This window comes from Python bivittatus, unplaced genomic scaffold, assembly GCF_059951505.1.
Source record: "Python bivittatus isolate LINGU-HERP-01145 unplaced genomic scaffold, Pbiv_v1 ctg000570_np1212, whole genome shotgun sequence".
Lineage (NCBI taxonomy): Eukaryota > Metazoa > Chordata > Lepidosauria > Squamata > Pythonidae > Python > Python bivittatus.
In genome coordinates this window covers 24,436,405-24,455,091 of record NW_028277097.1, presented here as the reverse complement: position 1 = coordinate 24,455,091, position 18,687 = coordinate 24,436,405, and the positions used below count along the sequence as shown (strand labels likewise).

Genomic DNA, 18,687 nt, shown 5'->3' with positions numbered 1-18,687 from the left:
CTACCTCCGGTCTTCTGGCCAGCAAGATGAGACTCCAAATGGCCAGGTTGCACACTGACCATCCTCCCCGCCATGGCCAAGACCACCTCCATAGTGGACCCTCGCTTTTGTTGAGAGGTGGCCTTTCTCATGCTGGTCTGGAGGAGAAAGAGCCCCCTGCTCCCCCAGTCCCTGCAGTCACCCTTTGGGAGAGAAGCAAGCAGGGTGCCCAGCAAGCTGCCCCTCCAGCGTGCCAAAGGCCAGGGCTCCTTCAGGGCCCAAAGGTGCCCTCGGGTGCCCATCGACTGCCCTTGGCCCCCACAGGTGGCAGAGTTCCTCCTGTCCTTTGTAGACACGGGCCATCGCAAGAGTCAATGGTGGGTTCTCAGCCAGCCTGGCCAGGGAGCCGCTCTGGCCCAGCTGCCACCTGCGAGGCTCTCTTGGCAGAAAATGAGTCACCTCCTCCAGCGACCACCCATGTGAGGAGGGCTTGCACTGCCGAAGATTCAGTAAAAAAACCCAAAATTTGAAATTTAATACTCTGAACCAAACCAAGCGCAGAGGTTTCTGCGCGCACACAGACACACACACAGCTTCACACACGACTAGCATACAGGGAGATCTCTGCCATTGCCTCTGCTCTGCCAGGCTGTCCTTCCCCCCGTGCCAAGGCAGCTGCCAATTTCCTGCAATGCTGGTCTCTCTCAGCAAGGCTATCCGGGGCTCCCCGCCATGGCCGGGGAGGGGCCTGGTTCCTCCAGTCTGCAGGGCTTTAGCTTCACGGGAGAGACGGGGGTGTGAGGAGCAAGACTCGGCCAGTGCCACCCTCTGCCCCAACCAGCTGCTCCTCAGGTCTGTCTTTCCACAAGGAGTCCCTCGGCCACCGATGAGTCCAAAACCAGCAGCGTCTGGCATCCAGCCCGTTTGTGGCAAAGGAGAGGGGACCGGGCCGAAGCCACTGATGCCAAGGTCCGGTCGATGAGCAGCTTTTCCAAGGGTGGCAGGGAAGGGCGGGGTCATGTCCCTGGAGCATCAACAGGCAGCTGCGGTTGGAGAGGTCCATGGCGCCCTGGGTGGGAGAGGCGGCTGTTCTGCCAGACGGAGGCACAGCTGTGCTACAAGAGCTGGGCTCCTGCAGAGGAAGAGAGAGGCTGGTCAGGACAGGACGGAAGCCAACGTCTGCATCGGAGGCTTGCATCTCACCTAGGACAGAGGGCAGGCCACCGGTTGGACCCCCAGAATTCCCAGCCAGCAGGGACATCCTACTTTAGCTCAGGCTACCATTTGCTTTGCGCAGGGGACATGGGAAACTTCTGGCCACAACCTATCTGGGTACCTGGGAGGCCCTTTGCTTCGGGGCCTTTCCATTCATGTCTGACCTGAGCAGTTCACAGACTCCACAGAATAGCCATGACCCACGGAAGCATTCAACCTCCAGCACCTGAAGGCTGGACCACCCTTCCCATGGATTAGGACCCGCTAAAAGGAGTTGCTCCTACTGTTCAGATTCTACCTCCAGGGTCCTGTGCCCAGGAGGGTCCAAACTGTTGCGTGTGGAGCATCTGAACTGCCTTCTTGAGGGACACACTGATTTAGGGGTGTGTCGCTCTGCCCTCCCCAAAAGGGGCCAGGTGCTGAACTCACTGGGCAAGGCCTTCAGGTGGGTGGCAGCGGCGAGCAGGTCACAGTTTTTGTCGGCTTCTTTGCTCAGCTTCTTTGCACGGATCCTGTCAAGGGAAAGAGAGGGAGAAAAGATGGAGAGGGGTCCTTTGCAGAGGTTGTTCCCACTGGACCAAGGCTCCCTGCTGAGCTCTGCAGGCGAGCAGACATTTCAACCTGGGCATCCATGCCCAGGTTATCCACCTACCACACCAGAAGGGCAAAAAGCAGGAGTGCCACCAGGACAAAGAAGGCGAAGACGCCGAGCGACACCAGCACCGCTACCTTCTCCATGGAGTCACCGTGGCCTGCTGGAGGAGACAGAAGGGGCCCTGAGTGGCTGCACCCTGTGGGCACCTCTGCATAGACATCGCCCTGCCCCCTACAAGTCGAGACAAAGGAGCCTTGGGGGGCCCTTCCATAAGGATCTTTGATGCAATCTTAATTCTTAAAAACAACAATCCTGGGTCTGAAGAGCTAGCATTGGCCCAGCGGCCTTGGTCTCCATGCCGACCTGCGGCTTCTTGCCACCCACGTACCGACTGGCTCATCCTTGGGGGCTGGAGAGGGCTCCTCGGCTGGCGTTTCCAGCTCCGTGATAGCCGTGGCAGCTTCACCGGGCTCATCGATCTGCCCTGTGGGAGGAAGAGAGCAAAATAGGACGGCCTGGGAAAATGTTGGGGATGGGGGCAGCAGGCCTCCCCCACCTGGCCCACGGGCTGTGTGTGTGTGGGGAGGGGCTGGCAAGGCCAGGCAGGCGATCCTGCCAGGCCCAGAATCCCAAGCCCTGTGGCCCCACGGATCTGGAGGGGCCGGGCTCAGGTCCTGCCTCCTGCAACGCTTCATCTCCTTCGGGTTCAAGAACAGCTCTCCCCACATGCTTTCAGCACAAACGGCCGAGGAGAAGGAAGGGGGAGCACCCAGCTGGTGCTAGAGGCCACGGGCTGCATCTTCCAAGGCCCCCATTCTCCAGGTGGAAAAATGCAGGGAAAAGAAACAGAAAAAGGTGCCAGGAGTCCCCCTCCCGCTCCCTCTATTTTTTCTGAAAAACAGAAAGAAATTAAATTTTACAAAGCTGCCCTAATACTTTCTTTTTAAATGACGCATGTGCCATGTGGGTTAGGAAAAGTGTTCCTGTGTAGCTATCCAGCCTTTACTTCCCCAAATGATTTCCCCAAACAGGCGACAAGCAGACTCCCTGGTGGTCAGGCTCCCGGCAGCCTCAGAGCGTTACAGCTCCTGGGCTCGACTCCCAGAGGAGACCCCAGGCCAGCTTCCCACCGCAAGGACGGGGGGCCCAAGAGGAAGAGCTCAGCCCTCGGTTGCTCCTGGGCTCGCCTTCCCTGGAAGCTTTTGATCTAGAAGCCGTGTGTTGTGTGTGTGTGTGCGCGTGGGTGTGGGTCTTCCGGCCCTCCATTAAGCCTTGGAGCCTTGGTGCTAGAAGAAATCCTGGCAGCAGCATTACCCATATCTGCAGATAAGTCTCTCCTATTTTTAAGTCTGCCCAAGCTTCGGTCCCCTTCAGCCCCCGCTTCCAGACCTTTCGCCCTGCGCTGCCCTCCTGTGCTTCTGACCACGGCTCCTCCTCCGCGCGATGCCCTTACCAGCAGCCGGCCAGCCTCGCGCCTCCGGGCTCCAGTCGCTCCAGCTCCCGGCATCCAGGAAGTCCCTGGCGCTCACCTGGACCATGTGCTCCAGGCCCATGAAGGCGTCTGTGATCACCTCGGACACCTTGGCCGTCTCCACCTGCCGGGCCAGGATGCGGCCAGCAGTCAGTCCTTCCCCTGCCCCAGGCCAAGGCTCCGGGCTCCGTACATGCAGGGGGTCTAGAGGCTCAGCAGGACCGACTGCTCCCCTCCACCAGCCACCCCAAATGCCTGGGGCACAACCCTTGTATTTCAGAAAGGGCACAGCGGAGCCACGTGCACGAAAGCAAAGCAGTGGGCCCCGAGAGCCCAGCCCCTGCACTCCCTCGACTCACCACTGACCAGGAGTCGTAAAGGACGGGCCGATACCGCAGCCGGAACCGGAGCTGGAAGGAAGGCTCCTTGGGCCAAGTGGAGGGGTACTCCCAGCTCACGCGCAGCCGCTTGGGGGCCAGGGGCACCGGCTCCACCCGCAGGCCCTCTGGCGGATCTGGTTTGGCTGGAGAGGACGCAGAGGAGGGGAGGGGAATAAGCCCAGGGCCCTCCGTGTCTCCTGCCCTTTCCCCATTATCTGGGCCAAAACCCAGCTTATCTGGGAACGTAGCCCTCTTTCCCAACTTCTCATGAGTCAAGTGTTCCTCTGCCTTGCCTCCATCTGAGTGTCTCCCAGCCTGGAGACACAAGATCTGGGCTGAAAAAATGCAGGGAACCACAAAGGGCAGCAAGACACTTTCGCCCTCCGCATTTCTGCAGCTCAGATGTGGTAGCCCTGTTGCAGCCCTCCAAGCCTTCCCCCTTCAGAGCCAACGAGGGCTGCAACCATCGATCCCATTATCAGCTGGAAAAAACTTCCGATTGGCAACAGGTATGAGAAGAAGCTGCGGAGATGAGGAAGACACAGGCCCAGCTGCTAAAACAGTCATACACGCTGACTGAAAAGGACAAAACCCAATCGATTATGCATTTAGAAAGTCAATCTGCTTCACATGTTGCAGCATCCTCATGGTTTGGAATAATCATTCCCTACTTTTTTTCTTAGAACAGGCTGTCCCACCAAAGTTCAGGAGGCAGCAGGGCAGGAGTTTCGTAAAGAAGGAGTAATCAGAGCCCCAAATCAGCTGCTCCCTGGGACAAAGGAAATTGGCCCTGAATCCCAGGAACTGTTTGGGGAGAAGCTGGGGAGATAAACATGCCTACTGATGTTCTGTCCTGCAGAGGTGCCTTCATCTGCTGGACTGGAGGAACTTGGAAGTTCCAGCCAATAAACACAGGCAGTCCTCATTTAGTGACCATTCACAGTTACGACAGTGATGGAAAAGTAACTTTGCGGCCAATCCTCGTCTTTATGACCTTTGCAGGTCTATAAAGCAAAGGAGAGCTGAAGTCAGATCATAAGCACGGTCGTCGTTTCACTCAGTGACCACTTCGCTTAACGTCCGAGTGACCGGTCCCAATTGTGGTCGCTAAATAAGGACGACCTGTAAATAAAATCCCTTCCCTTCCCAGGCAGCCAGGATGCTCCTCTTCCAAAGGGCAGGACTTACTGATGGTTTGCACAGTGATGTCCAGGAGACTGAAGCTGGATCCCAGGGGGTTCACCTCGGTCACGTTCACACGGTAAGAGCTCCAGAACTGGGACTTGCTGACTGTGCAGGAGAGAGGTAGGGCAGGATCCTGGACACACAGCCCCACACCGTTGACTGGGGGCCTGCTTACACGAAAGCAAGAGAAAGCACTCACCTCGCAAAGCTCTCACAAAGGAGAGAGCGGCCCACCCTTCTGCAGAAAGAGGACCAAAATCCAGTGCCCCCAAAATCCCCAACGTATCTGGAAAGAAGTCGGGGGGCGCTAATCTACACAGGCTGATGACGTTACCGGGCTTGGCAATAAGCGTCTACAGGAAAACCACCGAGCTCCGCGAACACCAAGAACCCCACAGTCCAGCCCAGAGCTCTGGATATGCTCCACTCCTGATGCCTTTTGCATCCAAGCGTGTAAAGGAATCGCAAGCTCTTTATACTTGGGAAATGAGACAATGGAGCTGAGGAGACTCCCTCACTCCCTGAGATGCTAACTCTCCACATGCAGGAGACGGTTTTAATTAATGACAGAGAATTTAGCTTTCTCTTGCAAACAGGGACCCTCCCAAAGGGCTGTTCTGAGCACCTCCCTGGCTGAGCAAAGGGCTCCTCGTAGGTAACCCCTCGCTCATCCCGTTCAGTCACTCACTCCCATCCTAAAGTGGTGGGGAGGGCTTATGTGCGGCGTACACAAAAAGCAGGCAGAGCTTCGACCGCAGTTGTGGCCACCATCTTGACTTTTTTGACCATGCACTGCAGACGCTTCTGCCTACAGGGAAGTGCCAGAAGAACTGGCTTCAAGGAAGAAACAGATCCTCCCTCGTGCTGGGAGCAGGGAGAGATGCTCATCCATGTGTCCTCATTCCTCCAGCCTACCGACTGAGAAGAGAAAGCTGCAGCTCTCGGAGGAGGAGGAGGAGGAGGAGGAGGAGGAGGAGGAGGAGGAGGAGGAGGAGGAGGAGGAAGGAAACGAGCACAGAGAATCAACACGGCAGTAGCTGGAGACAGAGGGATCAAGGAGGAAGTACCAGAAAAAACAGGGAGATGTGAAGACCTTCAAATGGAGAGGGAGTGAATGTGGGAAAAGAGAGTTGTAGTGGTGGGTGCACTGGGCGCCGCCCCAAAAGTTCTGGAAAAGCTCTTGGAGCCGGTAGGAATGGACAGAACCTCAACTCTTCAACTACTAAAGGCTGCTTTGTCTGGAACGGTGGAGGCATTATGACAATATCATTAACTATCTTAGATCCTTGGGAGGAATCCAATAGTCAGAAGCATCAAATCCAGTCAGAACTATTTGCTGGAGGGTGTAAATAGCAATTCCAGCAACCACAGTAATAATAATACATAGTAATATATCGTCGTTCGATCTGTATCCTGGCTTTCTCCCTAACGGTCGCGATTCATGCCAGTTTCCCCTTATAAAAGAAATGGAAAAGTCCACTGACTGAGGGGTGTCCCGAGTTTATTACGCATGATGCTCTGAGCCCGTGACCCGCCCCTTGGGTCGGTGCAGCAATCTGTATGTGAAGCAGGAAACGTGGGCGGGGGGCGGGGGGCGTGCGGGATGCATGTGGGCCAAGAAAAAGTCAGACCAACATTTCTGGGCAAGATGCGAACTGCAAAAGGACAGGACGTACCTCTGCTGGTCAGTTCCGGCCGGCTGTTTTTTCCTAGGAAATGAGGAAGAGGCCGGTGAACTGAGAGAGCCAACTTTATCACGCCCCCCCCCCCGGCCTCAAGAGGAAAGGGCAAGACCCGCTCCCAGGAGGCCGACCGCCCAGCTGCGATTTCGAGCAACACCAGCCCCAGCCCGGAGGCCAAGACGAGGCCGAGAGAGGGCCAGCCGTGGCCTCCGACTGGCTTGCAAGCAGTCAGGCTGCTGCCCTCTCCTTTGGCTGGTTTAGCTCCCCCGGCACAGGAGGAGTGGGAAGCACAATGCTTGCGCACCTGGGGAAGAACTGGGGTGGCGGGTGGCGGGTGGGCCTTTGAGGAATCTGGCAATGCTACGGAGGTTGGACAGAAGACGAGTTCCTTCTCCTCCCCTTTGCCTATCTGTGAGTATATGCCCTGTATGTATGTTTTTCCCTCTTTCTTTAGCCTTTTCTTCCCCTCTTTTATGATTTTGTGAATACTTTTTCTTTTCTGTATTTAGCTAATTAAAAAAAGTTCCAAAAAAAGAGAGTTTTTCTCCTCCCCTGCAGCCGGACAGCGGGAGGATCACAGTGCAAGAAACAGAGGGAGGCAAAGGGACCCCAGGGGAGAGCAGCCCCCTTCTCGGCCCCCAGCTCCCCTCCAATATTCCCGTTGCCTTGTTGATCTCGACCCAGCATGGCCTCCCCTCCCCTCCCCTCTGCGGACCCCCACGGAGCCCTTCCCAGACCTCTTCAGCTACGTTGGCCGTGGTACGGTCCAGCACAGACTCACAGACGTACTGGTAGGTGGCGACGTATCTGGTGGGCAGAAGTGTCTCCACGCTGGGAGTCCAGAAGCAGGAAAAGTTCTCGTAGTTGGACGCTCTGCAGGAGACGGAGGGCAGCCCGGGGAGCCCTGCGGGCGAGGGAGTGAGCTACTTGGAGGGAAGCGCCCCGAGGTCGGAGCCCCTCCAGCCCCGCGTGTGCTTCCCCCACCTCGCTGCAGCTCACCACCCCGTGGCTTCCTTAACCCTGGAGAAGGCAGGTCTCATTCCCTCCCCCACAAGACCCACACTTACGGCCAACGCGAAGGGCCACGGAGCCCAGAAGAAGCCCGCTGCCATCGTAGCAGCTGTAGGTGCCTTCGGAGGAGAGCTCCACATGGGGCAGGAGAAGCTGGCCCTGCTGGGCGCTGGAGTCCTTGGGCAGCCCCGAGCGCCCGTCCCGCTGCCATTCCATCGTGGAACTGAGGGCAGAAGAGCTGCCGTAAGACCAGGGGAGACCACTGGCAGGAGAGGGCTCTTCTGGAGACCAAGGGGGGGTCCATCCCACTTTCTCAAAATACCTAAGGAGGAGACGCTGCAAGGTCCCCTCAGTTGACTGCCACTCTCTGAACAGAGCCCCCAACAACTGCCACCGATTCCTCCCGCCAATGCATTGCTGCTGGACCCCACAGTGAGGCCCTCCTCTGTGGCTGCCCTCAAGAGCAAGCTGAAATGCCAGCGTTCAGCAGAACTACACAAAACGCAGCGTCCCTTTGCAGCTGTCAGGTTGGAAGGCAGGGGGCAATGCCAGGAAGGGAGCTTCTTTCGGGGATGGGGGGCAGAAATGGAGGACACCAAGTTCAGGAGAAACAAAAGGAGAGTAGGAAGCGACCAAGGGCTTTTGCTGCGGGACAGCTTCTGTTGGCCTGCGGGTGCCAACAGTTGCGAAACAGGGGTGCAAGGACAAGGTGGCCCGCTGTTTTCCTTGTGGGTTTCCCATGTGGAAAGCTGGTTTTCCACCACAGGAATGAACGGCGTGCTAGGCCAGGCATGCCCCAGGCTGATCCAGATTGTGGGAATTTTCGTCTATACTTGAAATATAATGTTATTTTAGAAAGTTTAAAACTGGAATGTAGGGTTTTTTTTACCCCCCCCCCCAATGGTTTGTATAAAACAAAAAATCTTGAGGGATGCTTTAAAAAAGACGGACGTGCCTTTTTGAAAACACACTTTGAGACAACAGCAGGAGCTCAAACCTTGCAGGTCTGGGGAAGAAGATCGAAAGGCTTCCTTTTACAGAAGAGAATCTCCGTGGCTCAGGGCTGAACCGCGGAGCCCTTGGGGCTCTCTGAGCTTGGCTGTTTGCTTGCAGACGTTTCATTCCCCGACTAGGTCACATCATCAGTGCGAGGGAGGGTGGGCTTTGCTCCCTGCTTATACAGTGGAACCTCGGTTTACGAACTTAATTCGTTCCGTGACTCTGGTCGCACCCCGAATTGGTCTCAACCCAAAGGAAATTTCCCCATAAGGTTCAATGTAATTACCGTTATTCCGTTCTGGCGTGGAGGACAGGGAGGCGGCTATTGCTTGGAGGGAGAGTCCCCCTCCCTACGACCACGTGTCAGGGGCGGAAAATGGCCGCGGACCACGTGTCAGGGGCAGAAAAATGGCCGCGGACCGTGTCACAGGAGGGAAAATGGCCGCGTATCCTGCTCGTACCCCGAGGCGGAGTTCGCAAACCGAAGTAAATTTTTGCGGCCGGAGCTGGTCGTAACCCGAAAAGTTCGTTAACAGAGGCGTTCGTAACCCGAGATACCACTGTATACACTGGCTTGCCCTGCCAGTGTTGGTGGGGGTATACACCCCCAAATGCTACATAATTCCTGGAAGCTTGGCACTCAGATGAATCCGCCACTAATAGTCCCACAGAGGTAAACCACATTTACACACCGTTCGAAAGAGACAATTAAAAAAACCTAGGTAGGGAACAAAAAGACCAGAACACCCCTCCAGCAGCCCAATACAGATAAGCAGGGATTAACACCAGACAAACCACCAAAACAATAATCAAGGAACCACCAAGGAGGAAACTACGCCCCCACCCAAAGTGGCAGGGCAGCCTCCTGCATAGAACAGAGAGCAACCCCCCCGCCCCCGCGCGGATGAAGCTCCCCTGTTGGGTGATGAAACGTCTGCAAGCAACCCCCCAGGCTCAGAGAGCACAAGGGCTCCCAGGCTTCCTTCTGCTGGGCCTCCGGCCTCTTAAGAAGCAAAGGGATGTTAAGGGCGGGGGGTCTGGGACAGACCCGGTGCAGGATGCTGCATCGCAGGCAGCTGCAGTTTGTCAGCAAGGCACCCACAACTGCCTTAGGGATCACCTCGGGGAACCTCCAGCCCTCTGCTGTACAGACCTGGGCACGACTGCCCAGATGGGAGCAGGATCCGGCCTGCCCAAGCACCTACCTCGGACTTGCTCCGGGACATGTCAGGGCCATGTCGCTCCCCAGCTCGCCATACGTCACCCCTGGAAGAGAAGCCCCAGAGCGTGAGATTTGGCGCGGGGCTGCTTTCTGGGTCCCGAGGCTGCCGGAGGAGGCGCAGCCACGTCTTTGGCCCTACGCCTGGGGCCCTGCAGGCCCTGCCCAGAGAACCCCCCCTCCTCGTTACGGGGGGGGGCGTTGTTTCTGCCAGAAGGCAGCCGGGCGACTTAATGAGGCAAGAAGCGTCTTGGTCCCCACATGACACTCAATGTCAGCCCCACCGAGTAAGCCAGAACAGGAAGGCAACTCCACCAGAAGGCGGAAGCTCCTTTTGCTGAGATTGGTCATAACGGCAGAATCGTGCAAGTCTGATTGTGCTGCTCCTCCCCTGCTTCAGTGAACTGGGGAGGCGTCTGCCTGGGCCGCTTCCGAAGGTTATCTCCTTTCTCAGACTTAGCAACATTGCAGCCCCTTTGCCCAGGTAATGGTTCTTGCCTATTTCCACCAGGCTCGTCACACCTCGGACAGTGCTGGCAAACAGGGAAAAAGCCCTTCAACCTTGGGGCCAGTTGACAGCTCTGGCCCAATTCGGGCACCTGCTCCCCAACCTGAGCCGCCCCGATGCTCATAGCGCATCCGTGTCCACTCCAGACGGCTCACCCGCTGTGTTGGGAACAAGGAGGCCAGGCAGATTCAGCTGCCCCAACAGGCAAGGTGGGCATCGGTGCCCAAGCCACCCAGTCCAAAGGCTTTGGGCAGCAGTTTGGCCTTTAAGAGGTTGCAAGAACGGGAGGGGAGGGTGGGAGGCTGCAGGGGGGCCCTAATGCCGTCTGGGCTGCCTGTAAAGTTGCAGGTGGAGGCCAGCAGATTCCCTGGCAGCCCCAGACTCTGAGGGCAGAGCTGGGGCACCAGGGCAAAGCCCAAGCCCTGGCCTCCAGCCTCTCTCCTTGGCTTAAGCCCTTGGGAGCAGCAACCGGGATGCTCTTGGCACAGCCTGAAGGGGCCGGGGCGTCGGAGGAAGCGTCGCCAGGGCAGGATCATTAAGGTATTCTATTTGGGGGGATGAATCTGCTCCCTTCCCCCCCCATCTGTAGCCCCAGAAAGATCTGCATCTTGCATCCATGCAGAATGGACTCCCAGCAAGTGACACACATACCCCCTTTGCCCTTGGCAGGCAGCCCCCCCAGCCCTGGCCGAATGCGGGGCTCACCTTTTTCTCCCCACTCTCCTGGCATGGCGATGGATGCGGTTGCGAGCACAGAGGCGAAAAGGACCACCACTCTGCTCACCCAGCCGGTGATGCTCAGCATCTAAGGAACCAAAGGGCGGGGGGGGGGGGGGAGAGAAAAAGAATATCAGGAGGTTAACCCCTAAGCTGGGATGCTGTGGGGTCTCCCTGTTCCAAGCCAGCTGACCATCCAAGTCCCTTCTCCAGGATAATTCCAAGTCCTGGAATGTACAACTCGGCCTCTTGTCAAAAACCCAAAGTGGAAGAAGTGGAACAACTCAAGCGCCCCCCAGGAAAGAATCAGGGGACCAGCTCCAGGGTCTTGGAGGTGAGAACAACCCACCTCTGTGTTCTCTCGAGTCTTTCCTCTCCACCTTGAATCTGGGGTCTAGCAATACCACTGCTCTATTCATCTCTCAGCCCCTCCCGTCCCCTCCCTTCCCCTCCCCTCCCCTTCCAGATGAGAGGGTGAAGAGACCCACCCAAATGATCAGAGAGGACTATATTGTCCAAGGCACAAGTGGCCTGGCTCGCCAAAAGATGCAAGCTTTTAGCTGACTACAGTTCATGGAAAACCAAACAGCTGCTCCCCCGGGCAAATACTGGCACCAGCAGAAATCAGCGGCAGGAATGGAAACAAAGGTGCCCCTCCTCTCTCTGTGCAGGTGTCATACATGGACATGAGGGGGGCTTTGCCTTGAGGAGAGGGGTCTTCCCAAGCTGGCATTTGCACCTGGACACAGAAGGGCGGGAAGGGGGGCAGCGCAGCAAACTCTGAGGGACCGGGCACGTGCTGCTGGCAGAGATCCAGATCTGCCCCCCATCCATGTTGCCCGAGCAGAACTGCCGTGTTCCCTTTGCCTGTTTAGCCACTTTGCCACCATTCCTTGATGACTGAAGTCATGCACAAAACTTAGAAACAAAATAAGCCTATGCTAAAGAGGCAGCAACTTGGACTTCCTGGTCTGCATCTCCTCCTTCCAGCCCTCCCCGTCCCAGCTCCTGAAATCCGACGCACAACCTCCCCACCCCAGCTGGGATGTCAGGCCCCCCCTCCCCAGACCTAAGAGCTAGGGCGAGCAGCCTTGCAGCAGGGCGGATTTTCCTCTGGAAGCCCCCCACCACAACGTGCGCTCATGGAGACCCCAGTGCCAGAAATGCAGGCTGCAGTGACAGCAGGGACCGTTTGGATGATCTCGCGGCACCGATGCTGGAGGAGACGCACTGCAGGCAGGTAATGGTCCCAAAGACAAACGATGCTATCGCAGCCATCCCGCCTGGAACAGAGGAGGCCCGCTACTTTGAAGACCCAGAGGCAATCAGCGTCCACCGCCTGGGCCACTTTCCTTCTCCTCCCCCCGTGGAATTTAGGGCTATCCTGCACACACGTTAAACACTCGGGAGAGCTAAAGGCATTTGTATTTCCTGCAAAGCATCTGTCATTCGTCAGAAGTGGCGTGGCTGTTCAGATCCAGCAGCATCTTCAGGGGAGGCCAGAGAAGGACAGCAAAGAGCTCACCCCCCTCCTCTGATCCTGCAACCCCCCATTTCTTTTTGAGGACTACCTATTTCTCCGACTTTAGCCTCTGATCAGAGCCAGAGGCGTGAGTGGCTCCTTTCTCCCCTCCAGAATGCTGCTCCCACAGGGTGACAGTCTTGCCCCGCAGCCCCCTTGGCATGTTACAGCCGGCTGAGTTCTGCACTGCTCCACATCTACTCTGGCTTTCCTACGAGGACCCCTTCCTCCAAGTGGCAAGCAACCCAGCCCCTGATGTCCCGGCATAAACCGCTGAGCCCCGCAGGTACGCCCCGGTCCTCAGTGCCAATTCTGTGCACGCTCCAGGAACCGTGCACAGAACGAGGCACCAGGGTGGCGCCGTGGGGGATTGCAAAGATCGCTGTAGTAAACAAATAGAAGGTTTCGTGTTCAACAAGATGAACCAGAGAAAGGACTCTGGAGCAGGAAATGGAAATATTTCTGTAATTAGCTGGCTCTTGCCTGGGACTAAAGCTGAATTGTTCTGCCTTAATCATCTGCCCTGGATCCAAACGCTTTATTTTTTCGTCAATCGCAACACCAGACTAAGCACTGCTCTGGCCTGGAACTCCCCGGCCCCTCCCGAACCCCCAAACCACAGCGAGATCAGCCTGTGGGTCTCACTCTATCCCCCCAGGCAGTGAGAGGGAGACTAAACCCTTTTAAGCCTCTTTTTGCTGCTCCTCCCAAACCAGGCAGAAAGATTTTGGTGAACCAAGATGTCTGGAATCGTTTGACATGGAAAAAACAACACGTCTTCAGCCCATAATGGATTGGCGTGTTTATTTAGACGGAGATTCCACAGGCTGCCTGGAGTGGAGGCATGCAAAAAGCAGAAAATCCAAACGGGCAAAGGGCAGGCCAGCCTCCCGGCCCGCTGCTTCTCTCTTCAGAGACCATGCGGGGGGACTCAGAAGTAGGTGAGGCCAAAATGTTCTTTTCCCCAAATGCAGGCAGACGCCTAGGCATTCGCACAGCCGCAAAGCAGACCAAGGCTGGAGCCAGCCAGGGAGAGGCTGCAGGCCATCCGAACTGCCGCACCTCTGCGTCCACTGCAAGCTTGAGAGTCAGTCTGGATGCAGCTGCCAAGCGTACATGCCACAGCAACGGCCTGGCAGTAGCACCGCGATCTCCTGGGCCAAGGTGCCTGTGTAGCAGCAGGACCTGTGCTACAAAGTTTGCCTCTGCAGGTTACAATGGCTCTGCTTGCTCAATATCATCCTTGTGGCTCTAGAGGGGACAGGCAACATGGCTCACTTTCTTCTTATTGAGCTTTCTTCACCCCACGGGCAGTCAGGTTAAACACCTGTTTGTTTGTTTGAATGATTATTATCATAATGACGCAGGCGCATGAAGCAGGGAAATTAAAGCAGGGGCATTTTCAGAGCCCCATGAAAACACAAGGAGGGAACCACTTTGGGAGACCCCAGTGAGCAACCCAGGCATGTCCAGGGCTGGTCACCTGATTCCTGGGGGCACAGCTTTCACAAGAAATATTCTTCCCATCCATTCCTTTATTGCTCGGTATTGTCTCTGTTGACATTAAGCATGTTAATGTAATATCTTAATGATGTTCATTATCTGAATCAGCTCTCCGGATGCTGCCTTGTTCACACTTCTGTCCGAGACTGCCTTTTGGGCAACATATTATCTGAAGGCCAAATCAAACAAAGAAGAGACCACTCTAATGAAAACCAAATGTGGTTTCGCTTGGATCGCTTTCATACCTCTCAGGACCATAAATCACAGAACCAAACTGTCTAGCTGTTTTCTCACAGAGTTGGCAGCTCCGTTTGGCAGCTGCAGGACTCTGGAACTCAGTGCCACATGACACAGCTGGGCTAAGTCCAAATGTCTGGCTGGTTTCCCTGGGAGAATGAGACTGCATTAGGCAAGAAAGGTTTCCAAATAAACCATGTATCCCATTCAATTATTACTTAATGTATTAATAATGAACTGAATCCAAAACACAGGCCCAGCAAAGGGGGCTGAATCTTGCAGGAACAATTCCTTAGAAGAATTCACCCCCTCTCAGAAGCTAAATCCGCACTACTTATTCTGTGCTTGAGTCAAGATTCTCTCACCCAGGCAGCAGCTCCACCGAGCCTGGAAACTTCCTAGAAATTAATCTGCAAAAGTCAGGCTAACAAGAGCCAGGGCAGAGACCTTTTTAAGCTCCTTGTGAAGAAAAGGCACCAAGAGCTACTTGCAGAAGGAGCCGTCAGGCGCAGCCTTCAAAAGGCTTTTGCAGAAAAGGTCCCCAATGCCTCATGGGGAAACTTAGCTGCCCAGGAGCGTGGCCCCAGATGGAGGGGGCTGGATCTGGGGAGGCCTCTGCCAAGGACACGCATCCAGATGGTGACCTGGATGGATCTGGATCTGGCGCAAGGCAGCCAGCGTTGTTGATTGTCCCACGTGGCTCAGGGTGGGAGGGGCAGTGAGGAGCCCCCACCCCAAGGACCGCTTCAAGATTTGGCAGAAGAGGCTCTCTGTATGTTGGGCACAGATGGGGTCTGAGCTGGGGTGACCTGGAGTGAAAGTGGCCCTTCCACGCTCAGAACTGTTGCAGGGGACCTGAAGGTAATTTGCCAATATCGGAAATCTATTATGGGCCCATGCCTGGCATACTCTGTAAGTCTGGCCAGAGAAAGTGGAAAAGAACTACAAAATTATTCATTTTTAATTCTATGCGTTTCATTTTTTGAACTGATTTTTTGGCCGTGGAACAGAAACAAAAACAGAAAAGTACAATTCAAACGTTAAACTCGCTGGAGCAACTGCCTAAAGAAGAAAGATTACTGGACTTGGGGCTCCCCCACCAAAGCCAGAGAGGAACATATTAGGGGAGTATAAAATAATTCCTAAACTGCCCAACTTCTTATTAACGTGCTCCAAGAAAGCACATTCTACATCTTGGAGCGCTTGAGTTCTTCCTGATTTCCCTCCCTCCATCTCTCATGTGTTTTAAATCGATGTGCTTCGATTTTTAAGTCATTTTTCCATACAGCTTTTTTCTGAGACTTCTCGTGTGTTTGGCTGGACAGCACCACCAGTCCGATCCCAGCCCCTCAAGCAGGAGAAATGGCCTCGTTCCAAGACATAATTTCTGTCTCTGTTTCTGAATGGATTTTCAGAGGACAAGGAAAGAGAGAAGGGAAAAACGAGAGGGAGAGGCCAGACCAAGAATGGTCAGCCAGCTGGGGAAAGCCAGGAAAATGAGCCCCCCACTCCCCAACCCATCCTCCTCAGAGCCAGGGCAACAGCCCCCAACTCTGCCCCCATCATCCTCACTCCCGGCTCCAACTTTTCGGATAAGGTCTGGAACACATTTCTTCTGCCTGGTTATCTTGGGTTATGAGTCCCATCCTCCCCGGCCAGCCTATTATCTAACTCATCTGCCGAGAAATGGGCTGGGAAGCCTGGCAAGACTCTTCCGAGACAGGCAAGAAACGGAGGCCGCCTTGGACTCCGACTGCCAGGTCTGGGAGGGCAGCAAGAGACACACGCCCAAGGGCTGGGAAGTCCCGGGGGATTCTGGGGGCCCCTTCTGGGGGCTGGAAAGTCCAGCCATGCGGGGGAGACCATGTGCCTCCCCCTCCCTTCTCATGTTGGGCACGGCTGGCACTGCACCCGACTGGTCCCTGTCCCCCTTCCTTAGCAGCGCCAGCTTCGTTCCTTTTCCTGCCAGTGTCTCGTCCAGCTCCACGGAGAAATACCGGGCTATAAATCCTTGGCCTCCGCTTGCTTTGTCCATTCAAAGACATGAAAAACCCATTACTCTCCAGGGTTCACCCAATAAAAGTAAAATATTCTTGTTCGCTGCAACATTAACTAGCCAGCTTCTGCACTGAACTGTAACCCTGAAAGGAAAACTTTTGCATTCTTTAAATGGTGAGTTTTATTCCTCGAACTTCTCGAAAGCCAAAAAGCAGGCTGGAGAAGAATAACTGCCAAGAGGGGCTGCGGGAACCTTGCTGGGGGGGGGGGATGTGGGGCGACTGCAGGCTTCGGAGGCTCAGGCAAAGAGCTCGGCCCTGCACGGCAGGAGGATTCGGAGCTGGGCTCTTAGGAAGGAAGGAAGGAAAGGGGCGGCTTTTCCGCAGCGAAGGGGCCTGGCTTCCTGGAAAACAGCATCTTGGTCAGCTGCTCCGCAAGACAGGGAGGGTCTTCCAGCTTAGAAGCTAGGAGAGAAGGGGGACTTCTGAAATTCCTGGGGATATTCTCTACCTTGGCTGACACAATTTGGCTTAGACCTGGAATCCTTAAAATGATTCCCATTATTTTGCATTTTGAGTCCAGACAGAAATAATGACCCTGCTGGGATGTTCTTGGTTCTTGGGCTGGAAAAACTGAATTCAGGGCCCTCCCTGCCCAGTGGAAAAACCCAGCAACCGACCTTGCAGAAACCTGAGACCCGCTCCCGAGACAGACACCTTGAGACTGGGCTGCCTGGCCAGCACCAGGCCCCTCTGGCCTCAGAACTAACTTTCACCAGATTTCGCTCGCTCAGCCGATCAACTTGAGTGAATGACCGCAAACTATTCCCTAATTCCCTTGAAGGTTTTCAAATAATTTGCAGCGACTAACCTAGTCTCTTTGCAGTCCCTGCCCTGGAGCCACGCCGTCGCCCCCTTGGGTTATCCGCCTGGCTCAAAGGAATTGGCAAAGGGGGAACCTTTTGCTGCTGCGGGCAAAGCCTGCCCACCCGGCTGGCGCCCGCTCTGCTGCTCAGAGGCAGGGTGAGGCTAAACCTGGGTTTTCACCTGGGAGGGGTTTTGCTCAACGAACGGCCTCCGGAGCCACATCTCTGACGTGAAGCCCCCCTGTGTGATTTTGATCCCGATGGAGCTGAAGTCGGGCGCTGCGGTTCTAATACCATTCTTGTAACTGGCGGTTTTACTCTTGGTCTTTATTTTACTTTTATTTTTTTGGTATCGCAAACTGCTGCAGGCTGGTTTTACCAGGAGTGAAGATAGGCAGGACAAACGAATGAGACAGTAAAGGAAATGAGCCCCAGGCTTGGCCTCAAATTATTACAAAATCCCTTGAATATTAGCAGAGGGAGAGGGACGGCGAGGACTGCCTCTCTCGTTGACCCACCTGGCTCCGGTGCCCTGCTGATGCCCATCGCTCTTAGACACATCCATGAGCACTGGGGGGCTGGGGGCACCTGCTTGTCTGAGCTTCTGCCTCCTACTGACTGGCCCTCCCCTGGTCTCGGCAGGCGCTGGGTGGAAGAGCCTCCTCCGCAGGGTCAGGCAGGGCGTCCTCCGCTCCTTCGGGCGTTAGGATTCAGACGCCCTCAATCAGGTAACAGGTGGAAACCCCTTAAGAAGCCCCCCTTCTCTCTCACCCGGGGGGGCAGGGAGGAGGCCTCCCTTTGCTAAAGAGCTGCTGCTGCTGCTGCTTGGATGAAACGTTAAATAATCTGAGGCTTCTAACTCTGATATCCTAAACGGCAAGTAGTACTGAAAGAATTTGTACTTTTCTCCTTCTACATTCAACACTTTAAGCTTTTTAAATAATAGAATATTGATTGTTTTTAATCCTATGGAAAAAAACATCACTGCTCTGAAATCTGCATCGAAAAAGTACAATTTGTCCTGTTTTACAACATTACAATAAAAGGAAGAGAAAAAGCCGCCGCTGTGGCCTGTGCTCAGCCCCGTGCGCCCAAACGCGCCTCTGGCTGGGGAAGCACAAGATCCACCTGAACAGGGAACGTGCGCGATCAGCCCTCGTGCAGTTACAGTTGCTTTTAACCGTCTTGCAGCCCTGGTTAACTGTCGAGGCTCCCAGGAAAGGTTCGTGGCTGGGGGAGGCGGTGACTCTCGAGATGGGGTTAAAACGCGCCAGCAAAGAAGAGGGTCGGGCAGGAACGCCGGATGCCCGGGTCAGGTCGCCAAGTGCAAGGCTGTGCTCCCCAAAGCAGCAAAGGCCAGCGGGGCTTAAGCGGACGGCCTGCTTCGTGCAACCTGCGCTAAGACAACGGCCGGGTGCCCACAACGCACGAAGCCCCCATCCCTGGCCTCTGCCAACACAGCCAGTTGGGGATGGGGGTGAGGAGGGTGAGCTTTGCCGGGTCCAGCAATCCCATCTGTCGCGTCAGGGACGAGACATTTGTGCTTCTAAGCACCGGCCTCTTTTGAAGAGACGCGGGCCTCCAACCCCCTCGCCTCCCAA

The 18,687-nt window shown here is 55.5% G+C and overlaps 1 protein-coding gene across 8 annotated transcripts in view; it reads right to left on the bottom strand.

Annotated features, from left to right (window-relative positions):
- Positions 1 to 489: 489 nt before the first annotated feature.
- Positions 490 to 18,687, bottom strand: part of IL11RA (interleukin 11 receptor subunit alpha) — a 71,154-nt gene continuing 52,956 nt past the window's right edge. For 4 of the 8 annotated variants that reach the window (XM_088152833.1, XM_088152837.1, XM_088152838.1 and 1 more), the window contains 12 exons: positions 10,950 to 11,049; positions 9,723 to 9,783; positions 7,575 to 7,741; positions 7,297 to 7,411; positions 6,502 to 6,534; positions 4,829 to 4,995; positions 3,620 to 3,783; positions 3,243 to 3,384; positions 2,178 to 2,273; positions 1,847 to 1,949; positions 1,624 to 1,706; positions 490 to 1,111 (listed from right to left, as the gene is read on the bottom strand). In XM_088152833.1, coding sequence (XP_088008959.1) covers positions 1,095 to 1,111; positions 1,624 to 1,706; positions 1,847 to 1,949; positions 2,178 to 2,273; positions 3,243 to 3,384; positions 3,620 to 3,783; positions 4,829 to 4,995; positions 6,502 to 6,534; positions 7,297 to 7,411; positions 7,575 to 7,741; positions 9,723 to 9,783; positions 10,950 to 11,049 — 1,248 coding nt within the window. In that variant the 3' untranslated portion in view covers positions 490 to 1,094. Of the gene's footprint in view, positions 1,112 to 1,623; positions 1,707 to 1,846; positions 1,950 to 2,177; positions 2,274 to 3,242; positions 3,385 to 3,619; positions 3,784 to 4,828; positions 4,996 to 6,501; positions 6,535 to 7,288; positions 7,412 to 7,574; positions 7,742 to 9,722; positions 9,784 to 10,949; positions 11,050 to 18,687 lie in introns of those variants that run through there. The other 4 variants (XM_088152835.1, XM_088152834.1, XM_088152839.1 and 1 more) reach the window with 4 other exon arrangements.